Consider the following 23,883-nt stretch of genomic DNA (forward strand, 5'->3'; position numbering starts at 1 on the left):
TTCAAAAGGGGAAAATTCTACAGGATTTATTGAAATGATATTTGAATTAATCAGACATTGTAGACATCTGTCATTTGTGTGCATTCTCCACTGCTAAAATTGAGAGATTGTTGACATGATATTAACAGGAAGAAGATATATTATAATGTAGAAGTTTGGGATCTTAGCTAAACCATCAGCTACCTTTATGTCACACCTCTCTTCCCTGGGCCTCAGTTTCCTTATTTATAAAATGGAAGATTGCACTGAGAATATTTAAGGTCTGTTCAAGATTTTACGTTCTGTAATTATTTAATATTCTGATAAGATGGATAGTATTAACAAAGGAGCCCTATTTCCTATTTTATATTTATCTGCTACAGCAATATTAGGAAATAGTGTTTTTTCACTCTTGGTCTTTGGTATAATTTAAGCTAAATGTAATATTTGGGAGTCATCTGTATGATTTTTAGAATTTTCTAGAAACATAGATTTGGTCCTAGCCATGTATTAGATCTTAGGTATAGATCTTAACTTAATTTTTTAGGACTACGCAGATCAGAGTACAATGATTGCCCTGGTGGGAAGGCGTAGATCTATGTAAAAGTTAAGTTTTATGCAAAATGTTTTTTCTTAGTATAATTATTTTGTAATAAGTTTAGTTTTTTATGACTGAGAAATAAAAATGAGTATGAGAATAATGAAAAAAGTAACTTTTTTTTTTTTTGCTCCCAACTTTTTATTTTAAAAAGTTGCTTTTTAAAAGACTTTTGAGTTTTAGGTTGCTTTCATGTTACATGAAAACTTTTAGGGATGCCTGGGTGGCTCAGCGGTTGAGCATCTGCCTTTGGCTCAGGGTGTGATCCTAGGGTCCAGGTTCAAGTCCCACATCAGGCTCCTTGAAGGGAGCCTGCTTCTCCCTCTGCCTATGTCTCTGCTTCTCTCTCTGTGTCTCTCATGAATAAATAAATAAAATCTTAAAAAAAAACAAAAACAAAACTTTTAAATCAGCCTCAAACATGTCCAAGTTGTCACAGATATTTGTTGTTATTGTGTGTGTGTGTGTGTGGTTTTTTTTTTTTTTTTTTTTGATAGAGCTGCTCTGGACAAGGCTACTGTGCTCCTGAGTATGTCTAAAGGTGGAAAGCGCAAAGACAGCGTGTGGGGTTCTGGAGGTGGACAGCAGTCTGTTAATCATCTTGTTAAAGAGGTAACTACTGGGTATTGTCTTTAACTTAATTTACATGTATTTCTTTAGATAAGTAAACTATGCCCTCTAGCTGGCATTTTTGCAGAGAAAAATTAAGTTCAGGCTTAAAGCTACTGATGGAAAATTGGATAACCTTCATATATTTGGCTTTATATCCTGGTGCTATAAATTATACAATAATTATATAATTGTTATTAAATTTTTATGGTTTCTGACTTAAAAGTAAGACTAAGTTAAAAGGGCTTTCAAAGGAGGGCTGTATTTGAACCTCAAAGGAATGCCTGAAATCCTTTTTATATTGATATTTAAAATTTTTCAGATACTGTCAAAATAAGACTTCCTAAGTTATTCAATAAAGAACTATATTTTTATATATGAATAGTTTGAAACTGGATACTCTTAGATCATAAGTGATGAATTATGAACACTAGGGTAGATCAGAGTAGTAAATTTTTGTAAGGAAATTCACTACTTGTATGCATGCTTTAAAAGTAAAAATTATTTATTGCATTAAAATGCAAGATTTATTATCTATGGATTTTTTTTCTGGCAATAAAGTAATATTCTGTAACAGGAAACGAGAAAAAGTATTTAATCTTTTTGCAGATTGTTAAGAAAATTAGAAGATTTATAGCTCATGTGCTTCTGATTTTTTAGTATAATCTTTTCATGTGACTAGAGTTTTGATATTTAATCTTTTAATGATATGCGTTTCTAGTTTGGGGGTTAAGGAGCTGAAAGTACAGATTTTTGACCAGTTTGCTTTTCTATATCTTAAGGTAGATAAGCTGGTGTTTGTAATATCATGATCACAATATTTGCTTTTAAAAAATTTTTCAAGTTGTTAGGAAGATTGAGGTATAAACACAGTCAAGATATCAGCAGTTTGTCAAAATTACATAAAAGGCATCTAGATGGGAAAGGAAGAAGTAAAACTATTTGTTCTGAGATGACATGATCTGTATACAGAAAATCTGAATCTACAAAAAAAAAAAAAAATGAAAACAACCAAACTGTCAACAAAATAAATGAATTCAAGGTTGTAGAATATAAGATCAGTATACAATATTCAGTTCTAGTTCTGTACACTAGCAATGAATGATATGAAGTGAAATTAAGAAACAGTTGCTTTTACAATAGAATAAAAAGAATACTAAAATGCTTAAGAATAAATTTAACAAAAGCAGTGCAGTTCTTGTACACAAAAACTGCAAAACATTGTTGAAATGAATTACACCTAAATAAGTAGAAAGATATCCAAATATCCTGTGTTTATGGATTGGAAGACATAATATCGTTAAGATCATAATGGTCAGAGCACCTGGCTTTCTCAGGTGGAGGAGCTTGTGACTCTTGCTCTCAGGGTTATGAGTTTGAGCCCCATACTGGGTGTAGAGATTACTAAGAAAAAAAAAAACTTAAAAAAAAAAAAAAGATGGCAGTACTCCCCTAAAATTAGTATTTTGAGAGACTGCCAAACTATTTTATGTGAATTATCTCAACCAAAAAATAGTCAAGATAAAAGTTGAAATAAAACTACCAATAAAGGAGTGTGAGGTTGACATGATCTGGATTGTCATTTATTTTTACATGGGAGGATAGTTGGACCAAGAGGACTTTTAGAAATGTATACATGTTTTTATAATTTATCATTCTAGGGCACGTGGGTGGCTCAGTGGTTGAGCATCTGCTTTTGGCTCAGGGCATCCTGGGATCGAGTCCTACATCAGGTTCCCCATAGGGAGCCTGCTTCTCCCTCTGCCTGGGTTTCTCCCTCTCTCTCTGTGTCTCTCATGAATAAATAAATAAAATATTAAAAAAATAATTATTCTAGAAAAATGCATGGAACCCGATAGGAAACATTTAAATACTTTAAGTTGCATAACAAAGTTATAAAACTATAATAAGTAATATAATTTAAATAATAAATGTATTACCTTATAATTATAAAATAAAAACACTTTAGTCAAATGCCATGCTTTAAATATTTACTTTCCTAAAGCAGGATAATAGGAATTATTAGGATGTTTTCTATTGATCAAATTTTATTTTACCTTTCATGAAAATACATCGCAGGAGTTGAAGTCAAAGAGACTTAAATGAGATTATTTAACAGCCTGCATTCATTGAGCATGTACTGGGTGCAGAGGTGATTTTAACAGGCAGTTAAAACTATAGGGAAGAACATTCTGATTGAAGTGCTTGTGCTGGAAAACTTTTTCACCTTTTCTCTGGAGTCATAGAGGTTATTGTGTTTGAACAAGAAAGTCAAGTCTTGCCTCTTTAGCTACAACTAGAAGCAGAATTGCTGATGAACATCTTAGATAATGGGTTTCAAATCCTTAGCTGTAGAGAAGAGAAAGTATATAAACATTTTCCTCTGTATAGTAAAGCTCTATTATCATCACTCATTTTTTGGCTGCTAGTGCACTGTTTAAGGTCATCCTGATGGAAGTGAAAGTTTGTGACACTTTATTAAAAATATATTTTGAGACTTTCAGTCAGTGCCCTCTAGTGGTCTTTAAAATCCCTTGTTTTATAGTGAGCACTGAAGTACTATGGTTACAGCGCAAGCCACGTACATCTAAAGACTACTAGATCTCAGTGATCATTAAGACACACTGAAGCACTGTATTCTCTTTATAATTATGAACCACTTAAAAATTGGAGGTTTACTTTTTAATTATGAAAAAAACTTGTAATAGTGTCAAGTCTCTATGTTCTTACACAGCTGTTTGTAATCTGCTTTGAGAGTAAATAAATCATATAGGCAAAAAGCAGTTCTTTTTGGTAAAAATTAGGAATTTTAGGGGTGCCTTGGTTACTTAGTTGGTTGAGCATCAGAATTTTGGTTTTGATTCAGGTCCTGGTCTGGCATTTGTGGGATGGAGCCCCACCACAGGTTCTGTGCTGGGTGTGGAGTTTGCTTCAGATTCTTTCTCCCTCTGGCCTTTGCCCCTCTGTGCCACATGTGCATGGGCACGTTCACACTCTCTCTCTAAAAAAATGAATGAATAAAATCTTTAAAAAATAAAAATTAAGAATTCTAACATTTCAATTTTTAAATTTGATAGATTGATATGCTGCTGAAAGAGTATTTACTCTCTGGAGACATATCTGAAGCTGAACATTGCCTTAAGGAATTGGAAGTACCTCATTTTCACCATGAGCTTGTATATGAAGTAAGATTACTGTGACATTCCAAAGAGAATTATTAAGTGTTCCTTTTTGAACCATCATGACTGAATGCTTCTTTAGGAGTATATGTCTTTTTTTTTTTTTCCTTTTTTAAAAAATTTAATGTTCAGGGAGTAAGTTTTTAAAAAAATTTTTGTAATGATTAAAATTACATATCAGACAAAAGTGATCTGATACATTTTAGGAGCAGTTTCTTACATGAATTAATGACCAAACATTTGTTCATTCAATTTTTAGGCCATTGTAATGGTTTTAGAGTCAACTGGAGAAAGTACATTTAAGATGATTTTGGATTTATTAAAATCTCTTTGGAAATCTTCTACCATTACTCTAGACCAAATGAAAAGAGTAAGTATAACATTTTGAATACTTTTTAGACTTACACCTTAAATGTCAAGTGTTTGAATAAAGATTATGAGTTGTCAATGAAATGTTCTTTTAGGTATGTTTAATAGTACTGTTTCTATAGTGTTGTTTTTTTTGTTTTTAGTGGTTGTGGTTATTTGACCTCTTGTAGCCATTTCTTGGAACGTAACACTTTATTGGGTTTTTTAACTTTTTTTTTTTTTCTTTTTTTTTTAAGATGTGATTGTTCTTCCTCAGGAGTTCTGCTTTTAAGTTTTATGATAGTTTCTATTTTATATCTGGCAACAAACATGAACATGATCTTTTAACAAATATACTTTAAAGCATTTAATTTATTCATATTGGTGAGATTCTTGTCTTACATTTTTAAAAAGTGTGGTAAGTGTATATAGAGAAGTAGATAGTGAAGAAATATGTCCAATGTCTGAAATCTACCTAAACTCTTTTGAGAGAACAGTTTTAAAGAAAATATACATACTGTCTATTTTTCAAGGATCAGATCTGGATTAGATCAGTCTAATTTTATGGACATTTAAGGCCTTAACTGTAGCTTGATGACAATGATGGGTTGTATGGCATTATGTGTTTCGTCTGGGCTAACAATTCTGTATATAATTTTATTGTTTTAGGGTTATGAGAGAATTTACAATGAAATTCCGGACATTAATCTGGATGTCCCACATTCATACTCTGTGCTTGAGCGATTTGTAGAAGAATGTTTTCAGGCTGGAATAATTTCCAAACAACTCAGAGATCTTTGTCCTTCGAGGTATGTTATTACTTTTTCCACGTAAAATATTGGTGGCATGTTTGGAAGGCTAAGGTAATTTTCTGTCATTCCAGAAAAATAACACTATCTCCCCTGAAGCCACTCAAGAGTGAAAATCATCTGTTGTGAGCATATGGGAAAACAAGGGCGAAGTTTATTTTGCCCTTGGGCAAAGGGGTACTTCATGAACCCTTGGTTCATTGGAAGGAAACTAACTCTGTGTAGTAGTTCTTTGTACTAGGTTCTGTTCTGAGTAGTTGAAATATTCAGAGTAGATATTATTTGCCAGTAAGATGAGAAAATTGAGGTTTAAAAAAAATTAAAAAAAAAAAGAAAAAAGAAAATTGAGGTTTAAGGAAGTGTAATATACCTTTTCTAAGGTCACACGTAGTAGAGGCCAAGGATGAATCCTTACCTTTCCTGGCTTCAAAGATGTAGGCTCCCTCCTGTACTCCATGTAGCTTCTTTTTGCTCCTTCATGGAATGGAGAATTGAGGCTAATTGGACAAGTGTATGTGCATGATTCTTTGGAGATGATCTATTTGCACTACTAGGATCTCTTTGAGATATTGATGATTTTTTTTGTGGCTAAAATAAAACTTATAATGAAGTTTATAAATAAATAGATAGCTAGGCTTGTGTACATCTGCTTTATGAACATTTTGTTTTTGTAATTTTTAATCTGAAAAAATTACAAAGCTTTGTCTGTTTTTATTGAAGTGGATTGTGAGAATTAAATCTCAGAAAAATAGTTCCTGGTAGTGTCTTTTGCTTTACAAAATTTAGAAGCCATTAAGAGAGGAGAAAGGTAGAGCTTAATGACTTTGATAAAAATGTTTGAAAATATAGGTCTCTAAAAATACGTAAATAGATCTCTGCTTGGTGATGGCATCATTTATGTGCCAAGTAGTATATACAAGTAAAAACTGTCAACTTTGGTAAGAGTTCTTGCTTCTTGCTACTTACTGCTTTGTTCCCCATTTCAGTTTCCTAATATTATGTCTGAAGCTTTTATGTGCAGGAAAATGTAGCTGATTTCTACTTAAACTATGAAAAGGGGTCAGCACTTTGGCACTAGCTTTTTAAGGTTTTCAGCCTTTGTTCACAAGTCTAACTGGTCATTTCTACTGTGGCTTTTACTATCATGGATCAGTTAAGGAGATACCTAAATGTTCTTTTTATGCCATAGAATTTTGACTTTTTAATCCTCTACCCATTAGTTTAGTTGAGTGAAGTGCATATTTGTGTGTGGTATTGAATGCTTGCGCATGTTGGTCTAGGGTCAGAGAATGAGGGCTAGTCCTGAGCAAACTGTTTTCCACTTATTGCTTTAGGCTGCTGGTCAACTGTTGCTACTGCTTATAGCTACATACAGCCTAAGTGTAGTTACAGTATGAAGCAAGGCCTCTTGAGTTTGAAATAGCAGGAATCCCGAAATGGGGCATAGAACAGAATTAATTGGGTTCTGATTTGTTTGTCCATGTACAGGTTATGGCTTTTCTACATTTGAGGGAAAATTACAAAAAATTTTTAAACATGGATATTTTCATAGGTTCTGTAGCTCTAGTTTGCATAATTCCAAATCATGTTGTCTTTGACTCATGTTTAGTTTTTAAATACTAAAAGCATAATTGAAGGAAATATTAAAATTCTAAATAGCATGTTTGCTTTATATTTTAACTTTAACATGACTCCATTTGGACAATGAACTTATTTCAATAATTAAGCTTTTATTTAACTAAAAACTGCTTAGATTAGCAAGTTCATTTAATTTGTTATATTCTAGGATATATAGCAGGGAAACAGTCTTTTTCAAAAGAATTAGAGGCACGCTCATTTTTTTTCTTTTTTTTTAACCTAATGACTAACCAAAAGAACCCATGGGCTTTCTTTTGTTTCTTTTTGGTCTTTAGTCAAAATTGGTATCCATTTTCACGTTTGTGTTCTTTCCGTTACAGGGGCAGAAAACGTTTTGTAAGTGAAGGAGATGGAGGTCGTCTTAAACCAGAAAGCTACTGAATATAAGAACTCTTACAGTCTTAGATGTTATTAAAAAATATAAATATATCTGAATTGTAAGAGTTGTTAGCACAGGTGTTTTGTTTTTGTGGTTTTTTTTTTTGAAGCACTTGTTTTTGGGTACAAGGCATTTCTGAAATTTTATAAACTTACAATTTAAGGGGAATTTTTAAAGGAAATGTTTTCTTTTCTTTTTTCTTTTTCTTTTTTTTTTTTTTGAGGGACAGAAGAGTAACCACTTCTTAAGTGGAATATTCTCATAAGCTACCTTTTGTAAGTGCCATGTTTATGACCTAATCATTCCAAGTTTTGCATTGATGTCTGACTGCCACTCCTTTCTTTCAAGGACAGTGTTTTTGTAGTAAAATCACTGGTTTATACAAAGCTTTATTTAGGGGGTGAAGTTAAGCTGCTAAAAACCCCATGTTGGCTGCTGCTGTTGGAATACTGTGCTTTGGGAGTAAAAAAAAAAAAAAAAAAAAAAGTTATTTCTTTGTCTTACAGAATTGTAAGAAAATGAGTTAGTCATAAGACTTATTCATTTTTCCAGGGAACATATTGATTGGTCTTAAAGACTAGACAGTTAGATAAATGGTGGCTGGAACATCTATTTTTCTACAAAACTGGAAAAATGAACCCGGTTCTAAAAGAATGTATGACAAAATAAAACATGTGAAGCAGTGTTGATTCTTTATTGGGAGTACATTTATTTTAGGCCTTTTTAAAAACTTTTATCTTACACAGCAAATTTTAAATCCTATCGGGGAGCATATTTGAAGCCAGTGAATTTAAACTTTGGTCTTTGCAAACTTTTAAATCAAAAAGTATAATAGTAAATTCTTTTAATATCTGTGGGAAATGAATACATGTTTTTTGATCTTATCTATAAAGCTCAATGAAGTTTGTAAAATATATCTTTCATCATTCTTAACTTGTTACTAATGTTTGTGTTATAAAAAATTATCTTCAGAGACTCAAAAACTTTTGCATTTATTCAGTGTCTGAGAAGATAGTAGCTACCAATAAGTAATAGTTCTCTAAAGAATGAGCACATTTCTAACCTCTCTTGCAGAGCCTAATTATTCAGCAAGGCCTCAAGGTCTATGCTAATTTAAATTTTCTATTACTGATTGTAGCAACCAGCTGAGAATTATATTCAGAATTTACAAAGGTATTCTTAGGAATATGCCCGTTACAGGGTTAGGCAGTCTCTTAGAACTAAAACTCCAAATTTAATGTTCATATTTATCTCATGGGCTCTTTCAAGTGCCTATTTTTCTATTTTTAGGGTTTTGTGTTTGATACCTGGATGATAAGAGGTAGCATGGTAATTCTTCAGTCCTTAAAATCAGTATCATTAAAAGCTCAGGGACTACTTGATAAGTGAAGGTTTCTTAAAAGTCAATTTAAGAAATAACAATTTTGTCATTATTGGTAGGACCAGTTGGTCAGGCAAAATAGCCTTAAACATGAAACACAAAATTCGTAATACAAGTTTTAAAATTAAGTAATGTAAAAGCCCAAGAACACTTTGTATGAGATTAGAATGTATCTTCAAATTCAGTTTTTAATAAACATGTACAGATTATCTGAATATAGAAGTTGCATTTAGTCACTTGTGCCTAAGAATGTTATCTACAAGACTGATAGTAGGAATGGTGAACAGTAATTTATGTTCTAAAAACTTGAGTTAAAAAACACAACTATAAAATTTGGGTTCAAAGTTTTTTAATTACTCAAAGTACAATACAAACCAGAGTGTCTAAATTCACAAGTTTCATTAGTCTCGGGTATTTTTAATATTATTTAAAAGTACTGTTAGTTTCACTATCTTCAGCACACAGATGCAAATAATTGTCTATTGTTAATAGTAAGGTAGGTATTTCTGTAAAAGTGCTAAGTTATTCAGTGAGTGATTTGCTGCTGTTGTTTTTCTGCCATTTCTTGTTGGCGAATTGTATCCTGGGCTGCTTGCTGCATTTTCTCCAGTTTTTCCAGAGTCAGAGATTTTAAGGGTAAAAGTTTGGGTTTACACAGCACCATTGTGGTTATATCTTCCACTGACAACTGCCCTAAGTTTAAAAAGAAATAATTTAGTGAGATGACTCAGTTGTACGGTGGTTTGAATTCGTAGCTAGAACGAAGGTCTAAAGACTTAATCTACTGTCAATGAAAACTCTTGTTTTCAGTTACTTTAAATATATCAATATTTAATACTAGGGAGTTCATAAAGGATGACATTTTTAACTTCCTGCCTAAGATTCTAAGCTACCTATGAGAGAGAACATTTTGTGTCAGATGTTTAATTTGCAAAAAGACTTAGGAGAAATACATAGTGCATAAGAGTACTTAGTAAAAGTATGGTATTAATTTAATACGAATATTCATTACTGAGTGTTGAACTTAAACCATCAGCCTTTAACAACTGCTTGACGTGGGTTTCTTTTCCCCCACTTTCAGACCTTACTTAACATTATGGTCAATTACAATACTACTTTTTTTCACTGAAAATTTCATTTTTTGAGTATAAGGATTTTTAGGTTTAAGAAATTGCTTCACTTGTCATCCTTTTGCTGGAGAAAAAAGTAATAGATGAGTTCTAACTACCTAAAAGAAGCATAATAAAAGGGACAGTAAATATGGCATACAGGATGCAAAAGAGTTACAAATTTTAGCTAATGGGCCTGCTATCTGCCATGCCTGCTACTTTTTATTTAGGGTTCCTATAATATTCCATGACCTAAGTATTTGTGATTTAGATACCTTGTTTTGGAAGAACTTCGCGGAACATGGACTTCATTTCCGCCATATCTGAATTGTTGGATACAGCTAAGTCTTTTCCTTCAAAGAGAAATCAATTATTAATATTCAAGAATTAATTTACAAAGCATACTGCTTGAGGTATTTCCATTGTAGTTTAAGAAGTAAAATCACCTGGGTGTTACGCTATATGTTGGCAAACTGAACTCCAATAAAAAAAATTAAAAAAAGTAAAATCACAATTCCTATAGAAGATGAACTATCTTATCCTTGCATAATTTTTGTATTAATTTCCTGTGGGTCTTTTCATTGAAACAAAATTGAGCGAGTTCACATAAGCATTTAGATCTGGTCAACATTCTTTAATCAGTGGAGGTGTTAGTTTGTAAGGCTACATGTTCTAAATTTTTTTCCCTTGTGAAAAATTGGTAGGACTTCATTTTTTAAGTCATAATTACCTGATACCAGCTGAAGAAAACCAAAAGCATTTATATGTGGCCATTTGGTTCACTGATAGCATCTCCCAGAATGAATGAATGAATGATGTATCAGGTAAAAAATACTACCATTTGGAAAGTGGGGGAAGGCAGGTAGTTAGAAAAAAGAGGAGGTAGTAGGTACACGTTCCCACATTTTTCTTTCTCCCTGATGTCTACTTTAATCTCTTTGCTATAATGACAAGCTTTATAGGATCAGTTACTGGCTACACAGCTGACATCTGTAAAGAAGCAATACAAATGGGTGAAACTGGCTCTTGAACAAGTGAGAGGTTTGCTTTCGGTTTATTACTTTCCTGTATTACAGGGATACTATATGCTAAAGTGCCAGCAAATACCTTCACCCTGAGTATTTTGTTAAGACAGCAGCGTGTACCAACTGGCTGATGACATTTGTTTGCAGGGTTACATTCCAGATTACTGCTATGCTGTGTATTCAAGGTATACTAGACTGTAATGTGTAGCATGATCCTTTTCCAAACACAGATGCTTCTCCAGACAGTCCCACCCCTTCTGTGATATTTCACCATAGTGATGCAACCTTACCATGTGCCTTTCACAACATCACCACAGAAGATTTATTATTTATAAAGTGGTGATGCTGGCATGATGCCTGTCTACTGCCCACTGCAAATTAGTTTTAATCAAGTGAAGCTGCTTCTGGTCTCAGTCCCACTCTCCCACTACTTTTGACATTTGTAATAAAAGCTTCCTACTCTATCCACGAAGCCTCTTCTTTCTTGTTCAAATTCCTTTTCTGGAACATCTTAAGTCCTGAGGAACCTCTATCTGTTTTCCAGAACTTTTGTCATTAGGATTTACCTCTACACTGCTCTTTTTGGGAGTGAAGATGAAATAGGGAATGGACAGGAATAAAGCAACTCATCACTAACTGGAATCTGAGATTAGTGCAATAAGCAGCTACTTTAGAATGCATAACTCTGCCACATTCTATTCTTGTTACCTAGGCCTGCCAGTAGTACTTAGTGATCATTTCCCCTCCCTTTTTTCCACATTTATGTTGAAGGCTAATAACTGCAGATCTGTCATTAGTCTGAATATAGCTATAATAAAAAACAGCCTCTCCACTAAAATACCATAATGAAAATATTCACTAGGCTTTATTTGATGCAAATCTGACATAATATGCTAACAGGGAGGACAGATATTGATAAATGTGAAGGGAATATAATAAAATTTTTTATCACCAAATTTCTTACTAGCAAAACAGATGAACCACTATATAGAGTAGCAACTCCAGCTACTCAGAACTCAACGGCTATCCTTTTGTTCTCTCGTAACCTCTTTCACATCCAAAATATGGTCTGAGGAAAACAATGAAACTTGTGCTCAACCAAACCTTAGTTCTCTGTTTCACTAAGCTGCCATTGTTACTGTAAAGGGTGTGGGGCCAAAGGCCTGGTAGGGAGTGGGTTGGGTCTGGTGTGGGGAAGATCAGCGCCAGCAGTCACTTGCCTGGGTGGAGTGTCTGCTTAACTAGGGTTGGTTATTGTCCTAGGCTTCCCCGCTAGGCATTGGTGGGAGAGAAACAGGAAGGGAAGGGCTAAAATAAGCAAGGTGGTGATTGGATGGATGGCCCTCGTTGGTAAGGCTATATTGTCTTGATAATTAACTGCCCAGATAGTCCACAGGAGTAAGGGACTTTCTTTACCAGGTGGCCTGCTAATAGCCAGACATGGGTGGTGTAATGTGCCCTATGGAGCTGTGATTGCTCCTAAGAGTAATTATTATGTATGATAAGTGCGTAACACTAGGACATAGGGTCAAAGAAAAACCATACCAGCCATGACTGAAATTCATGTGTATCATACCAGTGCCATGTCAGTCAGTTCAATGAATATGTGTGTCTGAGTGCCTGGCTGGCTCAGAAGAGTATACAACTCTTTTTTTTTTTAATTTTTTTGAGCAGACAACTCTTGGTCTTGGGATTGTGAATTTGAGTCCCACGCTAGGTGTAGAGATGACTTAAAAATAATATCTTAAAAAAATTCGTGTCTATCACATGCAAAGCACTGTTCCTTAGTGAACAAAACATGAAACCCAAAACTTTTTGGAGCTTACACTCTAGAGTATGGAGACAGAGAAATAATGTAATTTTATAGTAAGTGCCACAGAATATTAAATAGTTTAAGAGGATTTAGGAGTGCTGGGGGGGGGGAGTACTGCATTTTAAGTAGGAAAATGATGATGGATTCATTATAAAGGTGAAAATTACTGTGACCTCATTTTTTTTTTTTTTAATTTTTATTTATTTATGATAGCCACAGAGAGAGAGAGAGGGGCAGAGACACAGACAGAGGGAGAAGCAGGCTCCATGCACCGGGGGCCCGACGTGGGACCCGATCCCGGGTCTCCAGGATCGCGCCCTGGGCCGAAGGCAGGCGCCAAACCGCTGCGCCACCCAGGGATCCCTAATTTTGGTGGTGCATGTTACATTTTTTGAAATTGCAAAAAAGCCAAAAGCCTGATAGTATCTAGAGTTAGAGAAGGCACAGGGAAATGGGCAGTTTGGTGGGTGGGTTTCTTGATACAGGTTTTTTTTTAGAGGGATACTCTGTAGTATCTATTAATATTTTATATTTTCTACTACAGCTAAATATGCACGTTTTCTTTGATTCAAATGTTCTACTTCTAGTAACAAGCTCTAAACAATGCACCAGTGTATAAAGATCTACAAATAAGTATGCTCATTAAAGCACTGCACTGAATAGTAAAATGTTTAGCAATATGTCAAAGGCTAAAGAAATTATGGAACAGCCATAATTTGCAAGACTTTAAAATGATACATTTATCAAGGTATATTTTTAAGAGAAAACATAACATTTGCAGAAGTAAAATTCTTACACTAATAGAACCCAAATTTTAATGCTTAGAGAATACAATGTCAATCATTTTTTGAAGCTCCTGGTCTGGGTAATTGGAAAATAATGTTTCCTTTTCCCTCATAGTTTCTTTAGTTTGTAATTTGTCCCAGAAATAATGGTTTTGATAGTACATTTCAAAGTCATGATGAAGTTAAGCAGACTGGTAGCCATTGACTTGGATGCCTAAGATTAATGCAGAAGAACTTGGAGGGAAACCAAATCTTTGTCATGAGATATTATACTAAGCTGTGGGAGTGGGAGCTAAAAGACACTTAAAATCTAGGAAGGGTTACACTTTAAATCAATCAAACCCATAATGATATCATAAATTAATCTTACAACTTGGACAAGTTAAAAATTTCTGGGGTGATTTAGTTTGATACTAGAACTAACTTATGTGTGAGACTGGTAAAGAGCACTAAAGTGTTCTTTTGAACCCTGAGAATATATGTTAGTGGTCCTCAGATTTTATGTTTATATAACACCCACAGAAAAATTAAAAAACTAGGTAAAAAAACTAAGTTTTTTCTTTACAAATTTCTAAATGACATATAAATTTATCATTAAGTTCAAATAGTTATAAAGATATAATTTCCAGCATATTTAAAAATACCATTACATTAGCCTTTGAAAACATAGCCAATATAATCTAAGTATCATAAAAGTTTGACAGCTATTATCATCCATAATAAAAAGAACTCTTTAAGTCAGAAATTTCACATCTTTTTTCTCCCTAAACCTCTAGTATCATTCCACTTAATTTTATGTATTTTCATACTTAAACATATTTTAATGGTTTATTTTCCTACCATATTTCTCTACAAAAATGTTTATAAACCAATATGGGTCCTGAGCTCATGACCCTGAGATCAAGACCTGAGCTGAGATCAGGAGTCAGATAGTTAACCGACTGAGCCAGCCAGGCACCTCAACAACGTTTATGAATTTAAACGAAACACTAAAATATTCTGGATTGAGTAATTCTAATTATTAGTGAAAAACTATCGAAACAAGTTACATACACATGGATAAAATAATTACTGAAGATGAAAAATAAGGTTAATGGCTCTATATCTGTTAATAAGGACAGAGCTTTAAAAATATATACTGGACAGTAAAGACTGGAGTAGAAATGGATATTCTTTTCAGGACAAGGGAATTATTCTTTCAGAATGGAAAATAAATGTTAGCGTAATAGGAATTTGGGATCATATGTTCCTTTGCAAACATATTTTCAACAAACATACCAAATACCTATAATGTGGCAGCCACAGCTAAATGAAGGAGATACAGTGGATAAGAAGCAGTTCTCTTTGAGGAGTTTGGGGGAGGAAAAGGAGGAGAAAGAGAACATGTAAGTATATAATTACAATTGAATATAACCAAATTTAATAAAAGCATGTGTACTGTGCCTTAAGAAACCAAAACCATAAATAACTTGGTTTAGGATAGGTGACAGTGGCTGGTCTTTGAAGAACTACTAAATGTGATACTAGAGTTAGTCCCCCAAGCATGAATCGGGGTTTACTATGCAGAGAAGCAGCTGTGTAGCAAGGAGACAGTGTTCTAGATAAAGTGAACAAGATGCTCAGAGTCGTGAAAAAAAAAAAATCTAGGCAAATGACTAGAATACAGAGTACAGTGTACATATAGTATATGTACTGTGGTGGGACTGACAAGGTGGAGGCCAGTTCAACCTTAAGTGCCATGCCTGAGTTTGGGCTTTATATTCTATAGACAGAAGGGAGCTAATTGGATGGCTCCGAGTGGGTATGTGACATACAATTAGTTTTTTGGAAACACATTCTAGACAAAAAGGAAAAACTGAAGAGATACTAGAGGCAGAGAGATCAGTAAGAAAGCTATAATTATTTAGGTAAGATGATGAGGGTATGAACAAAAGCAGTGATAACAAGCATCAAGAGGAAAAGATACAAGAGGTGTTAAAGGATATAAGAAGTTGAGATTCAAACATCCTCCACTATTTCCCTCATCCCCCACAACCTCTGGGTGATAAATGATCAAGGATGACTGAGATTTCAAGCTAACATTTCTGAGTGAATAATGAAGGTATTAATGGAAGTTGAGAACACAGAAGAGGTACAGGTTAAGGAGGGGAGGATAAAGACCAAGAATCAGGTACACTGGGTATGGAAGTCCAAAAGGAAGGCAAAAAAGGACTGGATGCCCAGAGAATCAATGATACAGTAGTATAAGCTATAGAAATGAATATTATCACTTAAGAAGGATATGGAAAGATGTCAGACGGTGGTAGGATAGGTGGTAAAAAGACATGAATACAGTGTAGTGGGTAAGAGAAGGATATGGAGTCAGGTTAGTTATTTAAACAAGTTTATTTTCTAAGCTTTAGTTTCATCTGGAACCTAAAGCTTATAATGGCACTAACTTTAGACAGTATATTAAATTACATAATTCATTATCAGTCCTTACCACCTGGTAAGAATTCAATGGGTATCGATGATTCTGTGTTAAGCCATTACAATACTGTCATAAACTTAGATTCTTAGAAAAAATAAGTCTATTGACGTGTATTAAGAGTTATAGAGGCTTATTATTAAAACAGAGTGGAGAAAAACTCATAGGGAAGCAGAACACTTTATTAGAATTCTCCACTCATCTCCTTTGCATCTGTATTGCCTTATAGGTCATCTTAAAGGAAGAACAGTTTCAATACCCAGAAATCTACTTTAGCTTCTTTCCTTTAGCATCATGGCTCTTAAATTTTAGTTTGCTTAAGAATAACAATGTTTTAGTATAAAATCATGTATTTTAACTATACAGACATTTTAAGAGATTTTCTACAGTAATTCTGAAAATAAACAACTTTCACCCAAAGAGGTGATTTTAGAATTGAAGTACCCATTTTACCCATCTCCCACTGCATCTCCTAATACATATATACATATACTGAATTTAACTAAGACCAGGTCTAGGAAAAGTGATTTTGTCAAATATCACATAACTGGTAAGTGAAGAAACAGGATTTGAATTCTTGTCTGCCTGACTCCAAAGCCATGGTCTCTTTAGTTTTCTCTATGCTGCATCTGTTGGGATGGCCTGATGATCCTAGACAGATTTAGTATGGAGCCCCACTGCAGGAACGCGACCATTTAAGAAAATGTTAGAAAAGAGGAGAGATTATGGTATGTAGAAGCCAATGAAGGATAAAGTAACACGGCATCTTCAGGTTCTACTAAAATGGGCAGTTTTAAACCACTAATGACCTCTGCAGAGGAGGAGGAATGTAAAACAGAGTAAATCTTGGATAAACATGTAAAGTGCAGCATATTGACTAAAGCCCTGCATTTTGTTCTCTCTGCTATAGCTTTAACCAACATGCTGTTTTTCTTTCTCTCGATTTCCCTCTCCTTAATTTGAGGATTCAGCATTCCAGTTGTCATGTTTGATACCATCCTGAAAGAAATATCTTAGTAGGAAGAAATACTGCTTTTTGTCTGTCGATTTTGTTTATAGTATTAGTATTATTTTTAAAAGAAGATGTCACTGGAAATTTCAAATCTCAAGCTTAATTAGAAATATACAACACTGGGGATCCCTGGGTGGCTCGGCGGTTTAGTGCCTGCCTTTGGCCAGGGCGCGATCCTGGAGTCCCGGGATCGAGTAACGCGTCGGGCTCCCTGCATGGAGCCTGCTTCTTTCTCCCTCTGCCTGTGTCTCTGCTTCTGTCTCTCTGTCTATCATGAATAAATAAATAAATCTTAAAAAAAAAAAAAAAGAAAATATACAACACTTTAAAAGCTTACACGTTTTGCATCTTCCCCACCCCCCTACCAGATTAGTTTACAGGAGAATATAGTGATGAGAACAAGATCATGGGTTAAATAGTCAAAAGACTGTTAGCTTTAGATGGCACACTATTTCATCTAATCATCTGGAAAAACATAGGCTACAGTCATACAAGGGGGCAGACAGAGAAGGGGGATAGGTTACTAAAATCCAAATTTCATTCATGGTCACTCAAAGCATATACATATAGATTAGAAATATCAAAATGAGGGCCACCTGGCTGGCTCAGTCAGGAGAGCATGTGACTCTTGGTCTCAGGGTTTTGAGTTCGAGCCCCATGCTGTGGGTAGACATTACTTAAGAAAAAATACAATCTTGGGGCACCTGGGTAGCTCAGTGGTTAAGTGTCTACCTTTGGCTCAGGTCATGATCCTGGGGTCAAATCCTGAATGGGGCTCCCCCCAGGGAGCCTGCTTCTCCCTCTGCCTATGTCTCTGCCTCTCTCTCTGTGTCTCTCATGAATAAATAAGATCTTTAAAAAAAATACAAAATTAAAATACAAATATCAAAATGAAACACACTGTGAATGCCAATGCCAAGTCTTTGTTTTTAGAAATGTTTAAGACAAGATTTGGATGTTTTTAAAACTGTCTTCCTAGTCATACTAAAATCTCCTTAGTGTAATGTCTGATCTTTGTTAGGAGCCCCAAGGAGCCACTTTGTGGGTCAACGTGGTTATCTTCCATATGTGCCTACCACTCCAACTTGCCATTAGTTCTTCAACATAATGCTTTTCTCCCTCTATTAATTTATCTTAAACTTATCAGCTTATTCTAATTGTAAAAAAACTACATTTTTAAAGTTTGAAATTGAATGCTTCAGAGTGTTCTAGGATTCCAAGTATTTTAAACAAGCTATGATAATAAAGTCTAATGTAAAATTTAAAACAGAAGCTTGTACTGGAGGGTTTTCTTTCTTTTTTTTTTGGATTAATCTATTTTACATTTATACTTCAAGTGGGATACAGGGTTCTACTCTAGCTCTACTGTTAACTAGTATGATCCTGAATACATTTCTTAACCAATTATAGGTTTGATTTTCTCATAAAAAGCATGTTTATTATCTATCCTGGGTTGCAAGATTCAAGTAAAAAGTAGATGTAAAAGTGCTTAGAAATACAGCATGACATTTATTATTCCAGGTTTTTCATATCATCATAAAATAACGATGTAGTAATGGACTGTTTTAGATTTTCCATTAAGTACCTTCTGACTCTAAAAATTCTTCGAATCCTTATCAACACGATAGTACCTGTAAGACAGCATGAGCTATTTAAAGATATTTTCCTTTAAAAACTTGTTATGTTTTTTACTTTTAAAGGGCATGTGCTGGGGCACATGGGTGACTCAGTTGGTTAAGCGTCTGCCTTTAGCTGAGGTCATGATCTCAACGTTCTGGATGCGAGCCCCACATCAGGCTCCTTGCTCAGTGGGAAGTCTGCTTCTCCCTCTCCCTCTGCCCCCTGCTCATTTTCCTCTTGCTCTATCTCAAATAAATAAATAAATATATATATATATTTTAAAGATTTTACTCATTTATTTGAGACAGAATGTGTGAGCACAAGCAGGGGGAGCAGCAGAGGATGAGGGAGAAGAAGCAGTCTTCCCACTGAGCAGGGAGCCCTGCTAGGGGCACTGGATCCCAGGTCCCTGAGATATGACCTGAGCTGAAGGCAGATGCTCAACCCACTGAGCCACCCAGGTGTCCCAAATAAAATCTTAGGGAAAAAAGCATGTGCTGCCAAACTATTCCCTTAAAAAAAGAATATTTTGAAAGAAAATATTTTTAAAAGATTTGAGAGAGCATGTGCACTAGCACAAATGTGTGGAGGAGGAGAGGCAAAGGGAGAAGAGAATCTTAGGCAGACTCCTCACTGAATACAGAGCCCAATGTGGGGGCTCAATCTCATAATCCCAGCCCAAACCAAGAGTCAGATGCTTACCTAACTGCACCACCCAGGTGCCCATAGTAAATACATATTTTAAAAATATGATAAAGCAAATGTATTTCACAATATGATTCAAGGCTGAGAAACTGGACAAGTTTTTAAGCTGGTGGCAAATAAAAACTTTTAAAATTGTAATTGAAGGAATGGAAGCTTAGTGTACATAAGCTTTTTGATGGAGGTGACAAGTATGACAAGTGGCTTGTTGCTTAACCTAGAAAAATAAATGCACCTGAAATAAGGCAAAACATATTTCTAAGTATTTTCAGACTCTAGCCTATTTTCATGTAAGTGTCAATCCTATTTTCATGTAAGAAACAAAGGTCATAAACTGGTAGCTTTTGGTCCTATGCAGTTAAATGTCTTCCTGGCTTGCTAAATGTTTAAAAAGTATTTGAACCAATGTTTAAAAACCAGAAGATTTCACTTAAAGTCCAAATTTCAGCTCCTCTTGACAAATCTGGCAACACTGGGCCCATATTCCCATATGGCAAAATTTGGCCAGGGATGGGAAGTAATGTCCCATTTAGATGAACATGGGGAGTCCTCTAGTCCCCTCTACTGCCTATTGTTCCATCTCCCTTACCGTCCCCATTGCTACAGGCACTTGACTTCACAACTTCAGAAGAATACAAAACCACTATAACACATTATAGGCCAAATGTCCTATTTTATCATTAATAGGTATTAAGAAACAAAAATACAATCTTTGAGAACTGAGGGAGATGCCAAAAGCAATGTGTTTATGTAAAGGACAATACAGGATAATTTTTGGTGAATATTTATTCATTTAGATCCTTTTAAGTAAATTCAATCTGCTCAGTACAGGTTGTGGATGGCTACGCAGAAATAGTAGGAAAAATATGAAACGTTTTGTTTTTTTCAAGACTTAGATTGACTGATACATGAATTTTCTTTCTTTCTTTCTTTTCTTAAATATTTATTTATTCATGAGTGAGGCAGAGACATAAAGGGAGAAGCAGGCTCCTTGCAGGGAGCCTGATGAGGTACTTGATCCTTAGACCAGGATCACGCCCTAAGCCAAAGGCAGATGCTCAACTGCTGAGCCACTCAGGAGTCTTGATAGATGAATTTTCAAACAGATTAGATTTCTGAATGTAAACTAACATGAAGAAAAGGTGAAGGAGGGAGCCCCAAAAGTAAGTGTTTTTCAGCAGATATATAGTAGTAATGTTCATTCTCACTCAAGCGGCTGCCTACTTGCTAGCAGAGCTTAATTTGGACTGATAATATTCATCTGGAGATGCCAAATAACATCATATGTCATGTAGTTGGAAACTATACTAGTTCTATTCTGTTTTGCTATCTGGCATCTGCTGGTAGAAAAATGTTGCAACATGTTCAATTTGGCTAATTAATTTAGACTCATGTGAATAAAATGTGCGTTGTCTAGCTTCTGAACTGTGCCTAGGCCTAAGAACAGGAACTGTTCTTCTTGGATGAACTTGGATGATGCCACCGGTTCTGGTATACTTCACTAGCAGACACTACTATTAAGTTAATAGAAAATGACACATCCTACTCACACAAAATACCAGATGGCCAGCAGTTGCCTTGGTATCTGCTTTGATAACATCAAGATTCATCTGTATTTGAATTGCAGGGCCCACACATCTTTCATCAACAATCCTCAGGGTGCCAGGAGTTGAAACTCATGAAACTGTGCTGACATCAGTACACTGCTGCAGATCATATCGCATCAGCTCCAAGTGTCGGCAAAGTAGCAGCAACACTTGACTATAGGCAGACAGTCCAGGACGCTAGCACTTACTCTTCATAGACAGGAAGATTAAACACTAAACCCTTCTTTGTAGGATACCACAGGAGGTAGTGTGTGCAGAGAAGGGGGATGGATTTATTTATTTATTTATTTATTTATTTATTTATTTTATTTTTTTCTGTGGGACGGATTTAACTAGCAACATATGACATGGGTAGATACAGTTATTTGAGAAGGCTTAATCATGATTGGCAAAGTATGAATACTGCAAAGTATTCTTGCAAAATAAGCGGAATTTAATCAAGCCTCTAGATAAACTTCTGACTTACAAGAAATAAGAAAAAAGACATTCAAAAACACCTTTGCTTGAACTTTTTAAAATGACAATGTTACAGGGGAAAAAAAGATAAGGGAGTTGCTCTAGATTAAGGCTAGAGTTACAACACCCATATACAATACATAAACCTTGACAGAATCCTGAATTTTGTTGCAGAAGCTATTAACTTCTTCAGTTGTGATAATGATAACATGTTTTGCAGAACTTTATAATTCTTAGGGAGTACATTTTGGAAATCTTAGAAATGTCTGCTTAACAATAGGTGTCTGTAACCTATTTCCAAATAATTTAATGACAACGAAAAAAGCATGAAAATAAGGATGAAATAAATATGGCAAAACGTGGGGCACCTGAGTGTTTCAGTGGTTGAGCGTCTGCCTTTGGCTCAGGTTGTGATCCTGGGGTTCTGGGATTGAGTCCTGCATCAGGCTCTCCCTCTGCCTCTCTCTAATGTTTATTACATTCTTTTGACTTTTTTTATGCATAATTTTTTTTAATTGAGGGAAGAAATCATGTTGGAAAGACTTCAGAGGGGAAATCTAAGAAAAGGTTGAGTAACAAGAGCAACGCTGCATTTGATCGACTGAAGCTGGCAGTGTCTTAGGCACCCGGCAGACACCAAATATATACAATCTTTTTTAGTAGTATTTACCAAAACAGTATCATGTGCAGGATAAAGATGATAAGACAAAATCATTCCATTCAGATGTAAACACAGCAGTAAAGCTAAAAACATAAGCAGCTGTTATATAAAATAGTGGTTGTCCTAAAAGAAGCATAAAAAGTGCTAGGTAAGCACAGGGGAAATTACTTCCTGCTGGAGACAATCTGGAAACACATCTCCAAGGATGAGTGGGGCATGGAAACAGTCACCAAAGGTTAGTGCTTCAATGATTCATTTTGGAAGAAACAAGAGTAGTTAGTTCCTTTTGGCTAAGGCATGGGTAGTATGGGAAGCAGAAAGGAGAAAAGGCAGGTCTGCACCCTTGTTGGCTGGCTGGGCAAATACAATTTTCCATTTACCTGCAAGTTCTCCCGGTCTTCTCCCCGGCAACTGTAGGCGCCCGACCCGGTATGACCAGGATGACTTACAGTCCTCGACTCAGGCCTACGGAAGAAACTGCACGACAGAACGTGTGAAAAGCACGACGGCATTTCTAAGCACATTCACAAGCCTCACGTTGTCTAGTGAAGCGTGGCCGTGGGGGAGCAGGACCGTATACCTTCGCCCAGAACTGCAGTCATCGCCTTACAGGCGCCCGGAGGAGGGGAAACCAGAGGAACGACACTCGGAGCGTGCAGACGGGAGGCGGGAAAATAAAGACTCGGAGGGGTTGCCGCGGCGGTGGCGGACCCCCCCCCTTCCTTCCTCGGTGGCGACGCAAAACGATTTCCCGGAGCTCCAGCACCCGCCGTCCTCCCAAGGTCGGGGCGGGGGAGGCGGCGCGGTCGGGAGCCCCGGCCCCCGGGAGCCCCGCGCTCTGCCCCGCGCTCTGCCCCGCGGCGCGCGCCCGAGCCCCTCCGGGAACCTCGGGGGGCGGGGGCGGGGGCGGGGGCGGGGGTGGGGCGGCCGCCGCCGGGCCCTCCCGGAAAGAAACCCTCCTCCGGCGGAAGCGGCTGGGAGCTCGGCGCCCCTCCTCGGCTCTCCGTCTCCCGCGGGCCGCCTCGCGGGACAGCGCCGACGCACCGTCACCCCACTCTGCGATCCCCGGGGCGCCGGGGCGGGGGGGCTCTGGCTCTTCCCACCCCTCCGCCATGACCCCATTCAGAAGTGCCAAATGCAGCTTCCGGGCAGGACAGGGACTTTCGGCACCCTGACCTCCTGTCCAGCTGGGTAAGTGACCAGACGTCCCAGCACAATAAGGGGCAGGAAGCCTGCGCCTTCCTCTCCCCCAGCCCGGGCAGGTAGTTCAGAATAGGAATTAAGTTGTCTGACCTGGGATGTCTGGTCACCGTTAGTCCTTTTTCGGGCCTACTTGCAGATTTCTCTCTTCCCAGACGGCTCGACTGTTGCCCAGGGCAACGGCGAGTTTTATTTATTTATTTTTTTTTTTTTGGGCGAAGGGAAAACTACGTCACACTGGAGACGGGAGGCCAGGAAACTCCGTGCCATTATCCGTCATGGCTGCCTTAGCTTCAACAGTAACTTCCGATTGGGAGTCGTCCCTCTACCCTGCTGGAGGCTCCCTCGGTGGCTCGGCCGGCCGGCGGCGCCCAGTGGGCGGGAGAGAGGGCGTAGAGCAGCTGAGGAGAGGAAAAAGGCGGGGCGAGGGAAGCTGGCGCCAGTGCCTCGCTGTGATTGGACAGCGGCGTTGGCGCCAGCGCCCCGCTCTGATTGGGCGGCGTCGG

The 23,883-nt window shown here is 36.6% G+C and overlaps 3 protein-coding genes across 8 annotated transcripts in view; 2 read left to right on the top strand and 1 right to left on the bottom strand.

Annotated features, from left to right (window-relative positions):
* The window catches only part of PDCD4 (programmed cell death 4), a 28,674-nt gene extending 20,219 nt beyond the window's left edge, over positions 1-8,455 (top strand). For all 4 annotated transcript variants that reach the window (XM_038578778.1, XM_038578782.1, XM_038578781.1 and 1 more), the window contains exons 8-12: positions 1,075-1,189; positions 4,264-4,371; positions 4,625-4,735; positions 5,383-5,522; positions 7,481-8,455. In XM_038578778.1, coding sequence (XP_038434706.1) covers positions 1,075-1,189; positions 4,264-4,371; positions 4,625-4,735; positions 5,383-5,522; positions 7,481-7,541 — 535 coding nt within the window. In that variant the 3' untranslated portion in view covers positions 7,542-8,455. The remainder of the gene's footprint in view (positions 1-1,074; positions 1,190-4,263; positions 4,372-4,624; positions 4,736-5,382; positions 5,523-7,480) is intronic.
* Positions 8,456-9,252: 797 nt separating this feature from the next.
* Positions 9,253-23,809, bottom strand: BBIP1 (BBSome interacting protein 1). 3 transcript variants are annotated; one of them, XM_038578785.1, is made up of 4 exons: positions 23,471-23,809; positions 22,558-22,642; positions 10,305-10,382; positions 9,253-9,613 (listed from the first exon to the last, which is right to left on the bottom strand). In XM_038578785.1, exons 3-4 carry the CDS (start codon positions 10,348-10,350, stop codon positions 9,447-9,449), a joined length of 213 nt encoding a protein of 70 aa, XP_038434713.1. In that variant the 5' UTR covers positions 10,351-10,382; positions 22,558-22,642; positions 23,471-23,809; the 3' UTR covers positions 9,253-9,446. The 3 variants fall into 3 exon arrangements, with proteins under 3 accessions (XP_038434713.1, XP_038434711.1, XP_038434712.1); XM_038578783.1 differs by having other exon boundaries at positions 22,558-22,654; positions 23,471-23,808; XM_038578784.1 differs by lacking the exon at positions 23,471-23,809 and adding an exon at positions 22,758-23,027 and having other exon boundaries at positions 22,558-22,654.
* Positions 23,165-23,883, top strand: part of SHOC2 (SHOC2 leucine rich repeat scaffold protein) — a 96,643-nt gene continuing 95,924 nt past the window's right edge. The window contains exon 1 of the mRNA XM_038578776.1: positions 23,165-23,368. The gene's annotated coding sequence lies outside the window, so the exon portion shown is untranslated. The remainder of the gene's footprint in view (positions 23,369-23,883) is intronic.

The sequence above is a fragment of the Canis lupus genome, chromosome 28 (genome assembly GCF_011100685.1).
Source record: "Canis lupus familiaris isolate Mischka breed German Shepherd chromosome 28, alternate assembly UU_Cfam_GSD_1.0, whole genome shotgun sequence".
NCBI lineage: Eukaryota > Metazoa > Chordata > Mammalia > Carnivora > Canidae > Canis > Canis lupus.